The following is a 12,921-nucleotide window of genomic DNA, read 5'->3' as shown; positions in this document are numbered from 1 at the left end:
TTTTTTTTTTGAAGTGTAACATAATTATATTCTTAGAGCTATGAGGTATAATATCATTCTTCAAATCTTGCAAGTCCCAAGAGACTACTACTTTTTTTTTCTCAGATCTACTATATTGAAAGTTTGAGAATCAAAAACTATTTTTTCCCCCTGATTAAAGTTTTCTGTCTCCTAAGGACAAATATCAGCAAATCAAAAAGGGAAGACCAATAAGTTTATTTTGTTGTTCTAAGGTTTTAATATAGGTCTCCTGTCTTCTGTATAAATATTGTTGCTTTCACAGGCTACAAATCAATATGTTTAATTCTTACAGCTTGATAATTTAGTTGAAAAAAAATCTTGAACATATTAATTCCTTAGTGTGGAAGAAACTCAACAAAAATGCAGGATTTTTCTAAAAGTCATACTGGAGTACTTAAACTGTTTTTTTTTCCTGCAGCTATTTGTTATGTGTAGTACTTTAGAAGGTTAAATCAATTGTATTTATTTCAAGAGCATGGCAAAATGTGTTTGAATTCTTAGGATGTGTTCATCTAATGATAAGAAAGGCAGGGTTGTTTACAGATGCTGCAAACTCAGAAACCTTTGGCATTTGTATAGATAATACCCCTTGAGTTTAGAGTCTGTTTTTCTGCATTTGCCTTGAGATATTACAATTACTATGCTAGTGTTTGGGTTATTTTTGTTTCTTTATTTTGGTGAACTGACAAGTTACCATTTTAAGACCTGCACAGCTGTGGGATTGGCAGATTTTCACTTCTATGTCACGATGTTTTTACTGAACAAACAATGTTTTACTTGTTACCTTGTTCATTGAACTTTTGAATATATAAATAGATTATCTCAATTGGCTACTAGCATGGAGTTTACATCTTGAAAACTTAAACTGTTCAAAGAATGTGAATTTTTGTTAAGTGGGGGACGAAGTGGACAAAGTATGCTATTTTCAAATGCATGAAAATCATTGCTCTATACGAAGTCTGTACCCTAATATGGTGTTTAAGAGCACAAAATACTTTGGTTTCAATTCCATGCTGTCATAGAAACTTTAGCACTTATTAGAAAATCTTGTAAGCTAATAGAATCTATATGCTTAATTTGTTAGTGCTGCTAAATTGTTTATTCTAAGAATATGAATTATGTGAGAGAAATACTTTGAATGCTACACAGTATTTTTAAGTAAACGGGAATACTTGTAGTTGTTCCAGAATGAGCACTGTCCTTTGCAAGTGTTTCCTTATATTAATCAATATTATTGCCAATATAAATTCTAAAGCTATTGTCTTTTATATATCTGATATATGGTATGTGATTTTTTTTTTCTCCCCTATTTTATGGCTGATACAATTCCGAGGCTGTTCCTGATGCTCTGAATATTAATGGAATGGTATCATTAAACGTGTATAATGCGTGAGAGATTATCAGCTGCAGAAATGTTCTCATGCATGGTCTAAAAGTACATTTGCTGACTCATTATCTTGTGCTTATTTTGTATCTACATTAACCAAATCATTATGCATCCCCTCAAAGGCCATGAGTTGCTCTCTGAGCTACAACAGCGCCGATTTAATGGTTCAGATGGAGGAGTGTCGTGGTCTCCAATGGATGATGAGCTGCTTGCTCAGCCACAGGTCATGAAGCTCCTAGACTCCCTTCGAGAGCAGTATACCCGCTACCAGGAAGTTTGTAGGCAACGTAGCAAGCGAACTCAATTAGAGGAAATTCAGCAGAAGGTAATGCAGGTAAGAATAAAGTTCTGAATGCTGTGGGAAGCAGGTTTGGGCTCAAGACCCGGACTCTATTTTCTGAACTAAGAATCAAAAGTGAGGAGCTTCTTACAGTTCTTGTGTTTCCTTGTATTCTTGAAACTTCAGTGTGCTAGTTTGACTGGATGCTTTATGCCTTGACTACCTGGAGAGACTTCGGAAAGTCTCATCTGAGGTGATTAGAATATACACTGCTTAACCTGTTTTCATCCCCACAGTGAGAAGCTTTCACCATATCCTGTCCATGGATCATCCAAGGAGCATCCAATGTGCAGTTGTAAGAGGGTGGAACACCTGACATGATAGCAGAGAAGATTCACAAATGATAGTTTAGTTTTCTTTAAGTTCCTGAAGGAATACCATCATTTATTCCTTTATTTGTCTAATGCTGAATGTTTTAGCTAAGTTAAAAATGGTTAAATACTGTATTTTTAGTCTCCTGTGACCAGAATGAACAGACAGCATTTATTCAGTTGTTAAAGGTTGTAATGGATTGGTCTTGTCCTTTGGAAACAGGAATGTAATTGGCTCTTTTCTCAGCATAATCTGAGAGATAATCAAGGAAATGGAAATAATTTATCACTTGAAATTAGTTTTGCTTTTAAGCTTTTACATAGTTAGAATATGTGGAAAATAGAATGGATGTTGCTCTTAACCTTTATACGCTAACTTTTCTAAAGCATGGGAAGTGTGAATCAAGTACTCATGAATCAAGTACTCATCTTTCACAGCATTCCAAATAAGGGAAAGAAAAATCAATCAATCCTGGTTTTATTACTAGCAGCAAAATTATCAGAGTAATCATTTTCACTTGTGTAGTCATTCATGTGATTATAAAAGGGCAATAAAGTAAATGTCATCTTTTGATGCTTTGAGCTGGAAATAAAAATATATAAAAAGTAAAAATAGTACTGTACAGAACGTTACATGGCAGTGCATGTAATTGGTTGATGATAATTTTTTTTCCCCTGTGGTAAAGCTGTATTGGTTGAAGAAGACATGCTGATTGAAATGAAATTTGTAGCTTAGTTTGGCCAACAGCCTTTGTTATTGCATTTAAATAGTCTTGTTTACTGTAGCATCAGCCTCATTTTGCCACTAATTTTATTAGAAAGTCTTTTGTTTGCTCCATCTTCATTATGAATGCTGCATAGTACTGACTCTCAGTACATGCTGCAAGGATATATTTCAATATTTTACTAGGTTAGTCTGTTTTATGAAAAGTACGTTTTTAAGCTCTTTAAATTGCATTAAAATGTGGAAAAATCTACTAAGTCTGTAAACTGATGTAGTTTCCTTTTGGCTTGTGGAGGAAAAGAAATTGAGCTCATGGGGTAAATTAAATAAGATAATGATGGGCTGGAGGAAACTGATGGAGGCAAACTGGCATGGGATTTATTTTGCCAAAACAAACAAGTTGCACTATAATGTGCTAGCAGTGCTTTCGGTTGGAAGGGGTGTGTACAGAGAAAAGTGACTCCCTTATGTTGCTGATTTTGTTTTCCATTTTCTTTTTGCTTTGCATTCCTATTTCATTCTTTGTGTAGCTTCTTACATTGCTAATCAATGTTAACTACTATTATACAAATCTCATTTCACACAAAAAAAGTGTAATTAATTAATTAGTAACTAGTAATTAATAACTAAAAATTGCTCTAAAAGTAATGCCTCATACTTATTTCCATAGAAAAGATAAAGCATATAAAGAGCACAAAAATGGTGATTGATATAAGAAATTCTCAGCTACAAAACCAGTTTTTTTAACACAGTTGCTACCACTAGTTATGCATTTTTGCCAATGATTAAAAAACCTGTGTTCTGTGCTCATAAAAATCTGAACCAGTGGAGGTGATCAACTGTTTCACAGCTGCATGTGACAGACATGTCGTTGCTAAGAAAATGTTGCCCACACATCTTTCCCCGTGTTCACATCTGCTGTTTGGTCTCCATAAAAGTTCTTCAACTGTTTGATGAATGTCAGCTTGTGCCATTTATTTTTCATGTTAATGGATTCAATGATGTTTGCTCCGTACACATATATTTTGTCAGAAATAGGAGATGCTACTTCTGGAGCAGCTGTCCCTTGCTCCATGCTTTCATGGAGCTGGTAAGCTAATATTAATGAGAAGTAATTTCTATGTAATGCTTTTGAAGATGTGAATGGATTAATGGGAAGGCTTCCATAAATGCCAAAAAAGATTACATTTTTAAAAATCTACTTTTGCATTTGTGAAAAGGCACTTTTTTTTTTAATACCAGCTTCCGTGTGGTTGATGTGCTGTCTTACTTTTGCTGTATTTACCTTTTTTATAGGTAGTTAATTGGCTTGAAGGACCTGGGTCAGAACAGCTAAGAACACAATGGGGAATAGGTGATTCAATTCGAGCTTCACAAGCATTGCAACAGAAGCATGAAGAGATTGAAAGTCAGCACAGTGTGAGACTTCCACTGCCTTTTTCAAGTAGCAAACAGTTCTAAGTGCATGTAGTTATGTATTATGTATTTTGATTATGATTATTGAGTAATTTTAGACAATGAATGATTTTATGGCTAGCTGTCTGAGCAATCGAAGAATTTGGTATGTTCATTGTATGTAAATGTTATTTTTCTTTTCCAATATAGAAAAATATTGATTTCTATCTATGATTTTCATTTTGTGTTAGAGAATTTTCTTACATTGTCATGGCAAATAAGAGGAGTGAATTTTCCTATGTATCTCTGCCTGTGACTGGAGAAGGGAGTAGCTGAGAAGTTCTATACTTATTAAGTGAATAATATGTAATATGTATATAATATTTAGTCTTCATTAAACTACATTTGCCAGGACCTGAAACTGGCTTGACACTTTCAGTGTTTAAGACTTAAAATATACCTTATGTTCATAAAGAATTATATAGTAAATTATTTTGTAACTGTAGAGAGTTGATCCCAGATAACTATTCTTTTATTTGTGGCTAAATACTGTCTTTGGAATTCCCACTGAAGTTTACAGCCTGCAGCTCTCCGATCATTGTAATGCACAGGCAATACCAAACACTGCTTAGTTCTCCGACACCGACAGGATTTGGTTGAAACAAGTCATAACAAGTGATTTTTCAGATTTATACCATAATTAGTAACTGGAATCCCCATTTATTAATTGAAATAATTTTTTGAAAGTTGCACTGGAGAAAATGGTTTCTAAACGTAATATTTGAGCATGTGCTTTCTCTTTCATTACTTACTTTTTCATCTACTAAAAATTGACAATTTGTTTGCTTTTCTTTCATCATTTCTCATCTATTGCTGATTTTAATGCTTGTGTTTTGAATACACTACTTTAACAAATCAAATATTTTGGGAAGTTGCCTTTTACACTCCAGTTTACTATGAAAGCGGAAAATATTTTTCATGATGTTTTATTTAACCTTGGGTGGAGTGTTTTTTTCAAATTTTCTCATATTTTCTGTCTGTTTTAATGATGGGCGGTATACTTGAGCTGTTATCTTTGAGTGAATGTTGGCCATTTGTCCATAATTTTGATGTGTCAGCCATCTGTGTCTAAAATTCTGCTGTGAAAAAAGTCATAAAAACCCATTTTATATCTGGTTTACCAGTTTCTTAATTTGAATTTTTATCATTAAACCTAGATTTTTTTTTTACTTTTTATATTATATATTGTTTGTCACACTCAGCTTTATTTGTATGTTCAGTGTCTAAAGGTAGTAACATCAGTAATGAGTTTAGTGAACCTGTGTGTCTGTAAAACATCAGATAGTAGATTTCTCCAAATTATGTTATTGGCTCTTGTGGGGTAGAATATGTACTTTTCTCTTTAATTTTTTTTGTTGACTGCTAATTTAATTTTTTCATAGCTTTTTTTCTTCTTGCATCTTCTCATGTTTTTTCCTGTGAGCAGATGATAGAGAAGACTTCAGGTAAAAAGGAAAAAAAAAATCAAGGACAAATATTTATATTCTATGTTTTACATGCTTTGTAAATAAATGATGCAGAAGCTGAAGAAGGCATAATTTAAAAAAGAGGGGGAAGAAAAAAGGCAAATATCCTAAATTTAAGTTGACGAGAATGCTAATTCAATATGCTAAGTCACATATTTGAGGCCAATAGATGGTGCTATTCAGTATCATCGGAAGTGCATACGACATTTGAAAAGTACTTCACTGTAGACTAAAATAAAACCTGTTTGGCAAGCACGTTTAGGCATCTGAATCATGCAAGATGTGAATGTGATCTTGGTATGTTGAGTAGTGTTTAAATCCCCCACAACTGTTAAATATTTCATGTTCTTTCTTTTGCAAATAGACCACCATGACATTAGTTAACTCCTGTGCACACTTTCACTAGTCAAAGCACTTGAAAACCAAATCAGGAGATTTTAATTGAATAGTGTAAATCTTTCCTTAATTAAGAAATTAGGGTCATTTTTGAGTTCCAATATATGGATGCCCTGAGGAATTAGACTTAAACTTTGTCAACAGTAGTAATTTTTTCTAAATGTTTTAGAAAATTACTCCGGCTTTCAATTGTCATTGGAAGTAACACCTAGATGTTCTTTTGAACACCTTTTGAAATAGCTTACCAATTGGCAAAACTTTCCATTCAGTACAACGGTAGAGATGTGTAAGTATTAAAAGCTTGTTTAAAAATGGGGAGATTTTTCTATTGGTTCAGTGATGTAGTTTGAGTGAAATTTGTGCTGTGAGCTAGAAGCCATGCTATTCATGGCTTGTAATCTTCCCATTTTAATGCACTTTTTTTTTTTTTAAGTTACAATGCATGCAATATTTCAGTGTGCTAACCAGTTCTTAAGTTAATTTGAAATTACAATTTTTTTCCCGTGTGAGAATTGATAATTATAGTGTAAGCTGGACTGAGTTCCCTTTTAAATCTGATTATTAATTTGCAGCTAGATGCATGCCTTTTTAAGAGAAAATTGTTTGGTGTTATTTTAATGCTTATTTATCTTCTATTTGTAGGAGTGGTTTGCTGTTTATGTTGAGCTTAATCAGCAGATTGCAGCCCTCCTAAATGCGGGGGATGAGGAGGACCTTGTGGAATTAAAAGCATTACAGCAACAGCTGAGTGATGTGTGTTACCGACAGGCCAGTCAGCTGGAATTCAGGCAGAATCTATTACAAGCAGCACTTGAATTCCACAGTGTTGCCCAAGATGTAAGTTGTTCTTTTTTACTTTTCACAGACTCCCAAATGTGTTATTAGTGTAGTATTCTAAGAGTTTGTTACACTGGGGAAATTTGAAGGGGGGTAAAACGTAGAATGAACAGAATGTTTCTTGGAAAATTGAGTAAGACTTTTTTGTTTAGTGATTGAAATACTGAGAAAATGAATTCTTCCTTTTTGGGAATAAAGTATGTTGTAATGTCTTATAAGTCAATAGCTTTTGACATTGAATAGTTAGTAGTAAATAAAAGAATCATGAAAAAGAACTCAATAGCTTTTCTTAAAATATATATTACTTGTGCCACAATGATGCTGTTTTTATTTTGAAGAGTATTTGATACGGTCTTCATAGGTTCTTTTTAAAACTGACATTTATTCCTTTCTTATAGCTGTCTAAATTGTCATTTCCCCCCTTTCCCCCCCCCCCCCCATAAGAGAGAGATTCTTTTGATATTTTATAAGCAATTGCAAAGAGAAAGCTGTAAAATGACACGTTCCCAAACATCTGGGAGAACATTGCAGACTTGAGCACCTTGAGGCCTCAAACTTCTTTTTAAATAGCAATATGTTGGTTTTCATTTTAGTTATCTCAGCAACTGGATGGCTTACTAGGAATGTTGTGTGTAGATGTGGCACCAGCAGATGGAGCATCAATTCAACAAACTTTAAAATTGTTGGAAGAGAAGTTGAAAAGTGTTGGTAAGCAAAATATTTCTGCATTTCAGTTACATACATTCTAATAATACATTACAGGAAAAAATGTCTTTGCTGCTCAACTCCCTTTAAAACAAGACAGCAGAGAAAGAGAAGGTAATACCTGTCTCTTGATTTCTAGCGAGGTAATGCTCCACCTAACTACCTTCTACTTGCTGATACTGTTTAGTCTGGGGAAGTATTCTAGAAACACTTTCTTGTAAATGTTTTACTAGTATATATTTATTATTTACCATTACTGTGTATTTCGTCTGTTACTGAGTACTAGCTCTTTAATGTAGATGAAGGTTTTCTTTAACTTAAAAGTAGGAAAGGGTAAAGAAATACAGAGGTAGTAATGTTATTTTCACTTTCCAGCCTTCCATTTCATAGATTCTATTGTATTTCATCTCTCTCTTCGGGGAGAAAGTTAAAAAAAAAAAATTTAGAAGTGCCATGGTTCTTTTTGTTGTTTTTTTTTGTTGTTGTTGTTTCTACTTATTTTTATCCTTCTTAAATTTACTTTTTTCCTTTCAGATTTAGGTTTGCAAGGCTTGCGTGAGAAAGGTCAAAGTCTTCTTGATCAGATATCTAATCAGGCATCCTGGGCCTATGGAAAAGACGTCACCATTGAAAACAAAGAAAATGTGGACCATATCCAAGGAGTGATGGAAGATATGCAGCTTAGAAAACAAAGGTAATACAGTTCTATTTGTTATGATTTTCATGTATTCACTTGAAAATATATACTTTTCAGAGAGACTGTTTTCCTTTATTTTCAGTTAATGAATGTAGTGCAACTGTATCGTATGCTATTCGGAACGCAGAGACATTGGAACGCACATTGCATTATTAAAGCAATGAATTTTATGCAAGCATCACAGCACTGCAGGGTGCTTAACAAAATATTCTAATAAGTGTTCTTTGGAAGTGCTTGTGTTTGCAAACAATTTGGAAAAAAACATACAATCTTTAGCATTCATTTATAGTGTTAGCTGTTGTTGACAGTAATTCTATTTACTGTGTGATGCGAGTCTGAATCTTAACTGTTTTCTTAGCAGTCTTTGATACTGAAGCTGAAAGGTCATTCTGCTAAATGTTTTAGTGTTTAGCTCTTGCTATTGAAGTAAAATGGCTTTCAATGCTTTTTTGTATTCTAACTGGACAAAAGAACTTTGATATTCTTTTCATTTAGAACAAGAGAATTATAATAGGTGTAATAGATTTCTGTATGAATTAGATTTTGAGATGGCTTCTTACCAGTTACAGCAAAGGCCATCATCAAAATTAGTTTTGTACAACTTTATGCTTCCTGCATATAAGGACTCAATTGTTTCAATCTTTAGTTAACTTAAAGGAAAAATTATAAAGATGTGTGCTGTCTTTGTTTACTTTTCTCCATTTTATTTAACAAGAAAAATTTGCCACCACTGATAATAGAAATCAGAATGATACTAGGTTTAATCCATCTTTTCCTAAATAGGTCAGTTATAGTGTAGTTTACCCTTGTAAACCTCTGGCCTACAAATCTTACCAATGCAACAAGGTAAGGAACCTGAAATGAAACTAAAAGGCCAAGTAGCTACTGCTGGTGTTACTTCTGTAGTTTAACTGTCAGGATGCTTAAAGATCATGATGTCTGTGACTTGTAGTGCTCAGTTTACTACTTTTTTTTTATTGTTAGAAATTAATGTTAGTCAATCTAAGAAGCATAATCGTTTTTATCACCTTTTACTGAACAGTTGCACACTGAAAACATTGTGAAACTTGCTTGTAAAACTTTGCCTGCTCTTTGTGTATTTATGATTCTTCCTGTACTGCTGTTTAAGGTGTGAAGACATGGTAGATGTGCGACGACTGAAGATGCTTCAGATGGTACAGTTATTTAAATGTGAAGAAGATGCTGCTCAGGTATGGAAATGGCTACAGTACTTCATCATCGTGATCTAAATATATGACCTTACTGGCTAAATATATGGGGGTGGTGTTATTAAACTGTACTGTGTTACTTTTTGTCACTTTTAGATGTAGTTTTATTTAGTGAATTTGTGAATTGAAAATAACTCGTTTACTTCTATTTTTAAGGCAGTGGAATGGTTAAGTGAACTGTTGGATGCTCTGCTGAAGACACACATCAGACTAGGAGATGATGCTCAAGAAACGAAGGTTTTACTGGAGAAACACAGAAAATTTGTTGATGTTGCTCAGGTGAACTGAATTACTTTAGTAGTGTGGGCTTTTTTTGCAGATTCAGGAAATCTAAATAGGATTCACACCTATATGTACAGTAGTGTACAGCTATTACTTGTCTTCATTGTTTCCTTAATGGTAGAAGAAAGCATGAGTTAGCATGAGCCTAATGAGATCTTGAAGTTAAGATTTTGGTGATCTGTTACCACTGCTACAGTTCTTAGTTTACTTTGTTTTCAAATACAAACAACAGAGCTCAAAAGTTCACATTGACTTTTTAAAGGCATGTTTTTCAAACAGTCTTTATAGCTTTTGAAGGACTGCAAACAAAATGAAATAGTGGTGAGTCATTCAGTTTGCTTTTATTTTGTGCTGTACTTTGTGAAGCAGAACCTGTTTTCCTGTTTTCTAGATATAATTAATTTTTGGCATGTTAGTCGTCTTGTACAAGGAGTTTTTGGCGTTAGAGTATGTATTTCAGCCACTCAGAGTTAATGGCTGGTCAGAAGTGAAAACTTCCAATTGTTGACTATAGCAGCCAAATAATTACTCCTTTTGTACAAGTCTGCTGAATTCACTGAAGCTGTAGGGCATGTTTGGAAACAGATGTCAGGTACAAATTTCATGGAAGAATAGAATATGTAAAAGCCAAACCTCTTTCAGATAAATACTATTTCTAGAAATATCTAACATACAGTTAAAAAATAACAGATGACATGTTTTCAAATTCTACTGGTTACACTGGCACATCTTTCTTGTGATGAATGGTGGCCATGGAGCGATGAATTAGAACTGACAATGAGGATAGGATAGCTTACTGTCATTATGGTGTGCAATGAAGTTCCTGGTGCTGTGTGATGAGGAACATGGTGACAATGAAGACAGTGAGATGGCAATCTTGGCAGTAGATGCCAAGCATACAGTGCAAGACCCAAGCAGTCCCAACTTGCTCATGCTTCAGCAGTATTTTCTAGTAGAGCAGATTTATACAGTGTACTACGTGAATTTAAGCTGAGGTTTCACAAGCTTGTGTGCTGTCATTTTAAGATAACTAGCTCTTAAGTGAAATGCAAAGATGCTAGGTGTATCTTCTTATGCATTCCTCCTGCTATTCAACTTCTAGAGTACTTATGATTATGGGAGACAATTACTGCAGGCAACGGTTGTGCTGTGTCAGTCCTTGCGATGCACTTCGAGGTCTTCAGGAGACACACTTCCAAGACTGAACAGAGTGTGGAAGCAGTTTACATTAACATCTGAAGAAAGAGTACAGAGGCTAGAAACAGCTGTTGCATTTCATTCAAGTGCTGAAAAGGTGAGTGTCATCTTTTTAAGAAGAGAACTTTTGTCGGAATTTAGACAAACAAAATGTAATGAAAATGAAGTCTTCCATGTATATTTTAATACTTAATATGTTTAAACATTTCTAACTATTAAAAAGAATAAGAATCTTTTATTAATTATTTTCAGTGCTTAATGAATTATTTGTGGATCTGTGTTGGTATAAGGTCATATAACAAAAAGGAGAAAAACAACATTGAAACTGAGAGGCATTGGGTTGGGGCTGGAAGTAACTTCTTTTCCCTCTTAGGGAAACCCTGTGATGTTGATTATAAAACATTTTTGTATGTTTTAGACTAAAATTCTTAAAGAATTGCTTAGCTTGTGATCTTGTGTGAGATATAATACAAAGCTACGAGAACATCACTTAAAAACTTCAGGAAGTTAAAGCCTTTTAGGCTGTGTTGCGTGTACAGTGTGGTATTCTCTCAAAACTTGTGAGTATAAGAAACTCATCACTTCCAGTTTCTGAGCATGCTAGGCTGCTGCATCTTGTGTTTTGCACATGGAATTCAGTACTTAGAGGGCTCTGAATGTGTTTTCTTCAAAGCACACTGCTTTCTCGCTATGGTTTTCAAACTCCTATAACGAAGATCCTTGCTGACATGCCCAGCTGGATGCTGCTTAAAAGCTGCAGAGAATAATAAGTTGGCAAGAGTGTTATGAAAAATAGCTGCTAAATTTAGAGTTTTTAAATGCCTGAATTCCAGATAATGACCATTACTGAAGTTCATGAGAGGTATGACCTTTTGGCTAAGGAAACACTATTTCTATTAAATGATTCCCTGAATTGATTTTCTGAAAGGTATCTACCTGCACTGTTGAGGTAATTAACGTAGTTTCTTAGAATTGCAAAAGAAAAGCCAATCTTAAGCATGGTACAGGGAGGAAAAAAAAGATAACCTCTAGTTTGAAGAAAAGCAGGAGACGCAAAGGTGATTTGTGCGCTCTTGGCTTGTATTCATTTCTTGTTTGTATTAATAGGAAATACTTTGAATCAGTGGATAATGGAAGTTGCTGTTTATTTGTGGAAGCAGAAATATATTATCTGTGCTGACACAGGTGGCTGAAAATGGTTTTAGTAGTTATCAAATTAGAATTCAGTGGTTCATAAACTTAGTGTCTCATCCCATATTACAAATGTTCTTTCATTTCTGCAGTACTTAATTGCCTAAAAATATAGCAATTGTAAGTAAAAGTGGATAGCTTTATATATATATATATTCCATTGCTCCAAAGCACAATACTACTAGCACTATTGTGGCATTTTAATGAGACTGAGAGGAAATTATGCTGTTAGCTTGAAGTGTCAGATTTAGAAGTGGAAGAAAATAAGGAAGTACATAAAGATGTTGGGTCCCGATATAGTCCAGAAGCACTTGTTTATATCTTATAATCTTGCTGGAGTTCTGTCAGGTATGTCAGGTATTTTGTTTTGGAGTTGATTTTAATAGGCCCTTTATTTATAATTTTCTTTCATGCCTAATTGTACAGGTTACCATATTTAAGCATTTCAAATTTGTTGCTAGGAAGATTTTATTCTTCTTTATTCTCGCTTAGAAGTAATGTAAAACATGGAGAGTAGTGGTAACCCTTCCTGCACTATCTTCTCATTCGGTGGTAGCTTAGTTGGTATTTTTTTCTGGAATTTTATGAATATTTTGATTGAACTCGTTTAAATGTTGCAGTGAAGATACTGAAAGTACATTCATTCTGCTATTTAATGGCACTTTAGCACTTAGCATATACAT

At 34.0% G+C, this 12,921-nt stretch overlaps 1 protein-coding gene across 4 annotated transcripts in view; it reads left to right on the top strand.

Moving 5' to 3' along the window:
• Nucleotides 1-12,921, top strand: part of SESTD1 (SEC14 and spectrin domain containing 1) — a 50,164-nt gene that overhangs the window by 34,393 nt on the left and 2,850 nt on the right. For 3 of the 4 annotated variants that reach the window (XM_065751395.1, XM_065751394.1, XM_065751397.1), the window contains 8 exons: nt 1,531-1,742; nt 4,080-4,202; nt 6,743-6,937; nt 7,531-7,645; nt 8,177-8,336; nt 9,469-9,550; nt 9,725-9,847; nt 10,953-11,144. In XM_065751395.1, coding sequence (XP_065607467.1) covers nt 1,531-1,742; nt 4,080-4,202; nt 6,743-6,937; nt 7,531-7,645; nt 8,177-8,336; nt 9,469-9,550; nt 9,725-9,847; nt 10,953-11,144 — 1,202 coding nt within the window. The remainder of the gene's footprint in view (nt 1-1,530; nt 1,743-4,079; nt 4,203-6,742; nt 6,938-7,530; nt 7,646-8,176; nt 8,337-9,468; nt 9,551-9,724; nt 9,848-10,952; nt 11,145-12,921) is intronic. The other variant, XM_065751396.1, reaches the window with a different exon arrangement.

This window comes from Cyrtonyx montezumae, unplaced genomic scaffold, assembly GCF_038088225.1.
Source record: "Cyrtonyx montezumae isolate F1298 unplaced genomic scaffold, pur_monq_1.0 scaffold_7, whole genome shotgun sequence".
In the NCBI taxonomy this organism is placed as follows: Eukaryota; Metazoa; Chordata; class Aves; order Galliformes; family Odontophoridae; genus Cyrtonyx; species Cyrtonyx montezumae.
Note: the sequence above shows the minus strand (reverse complement) of the source record. Positions and strands in the feature narration are given on the sequence as shown.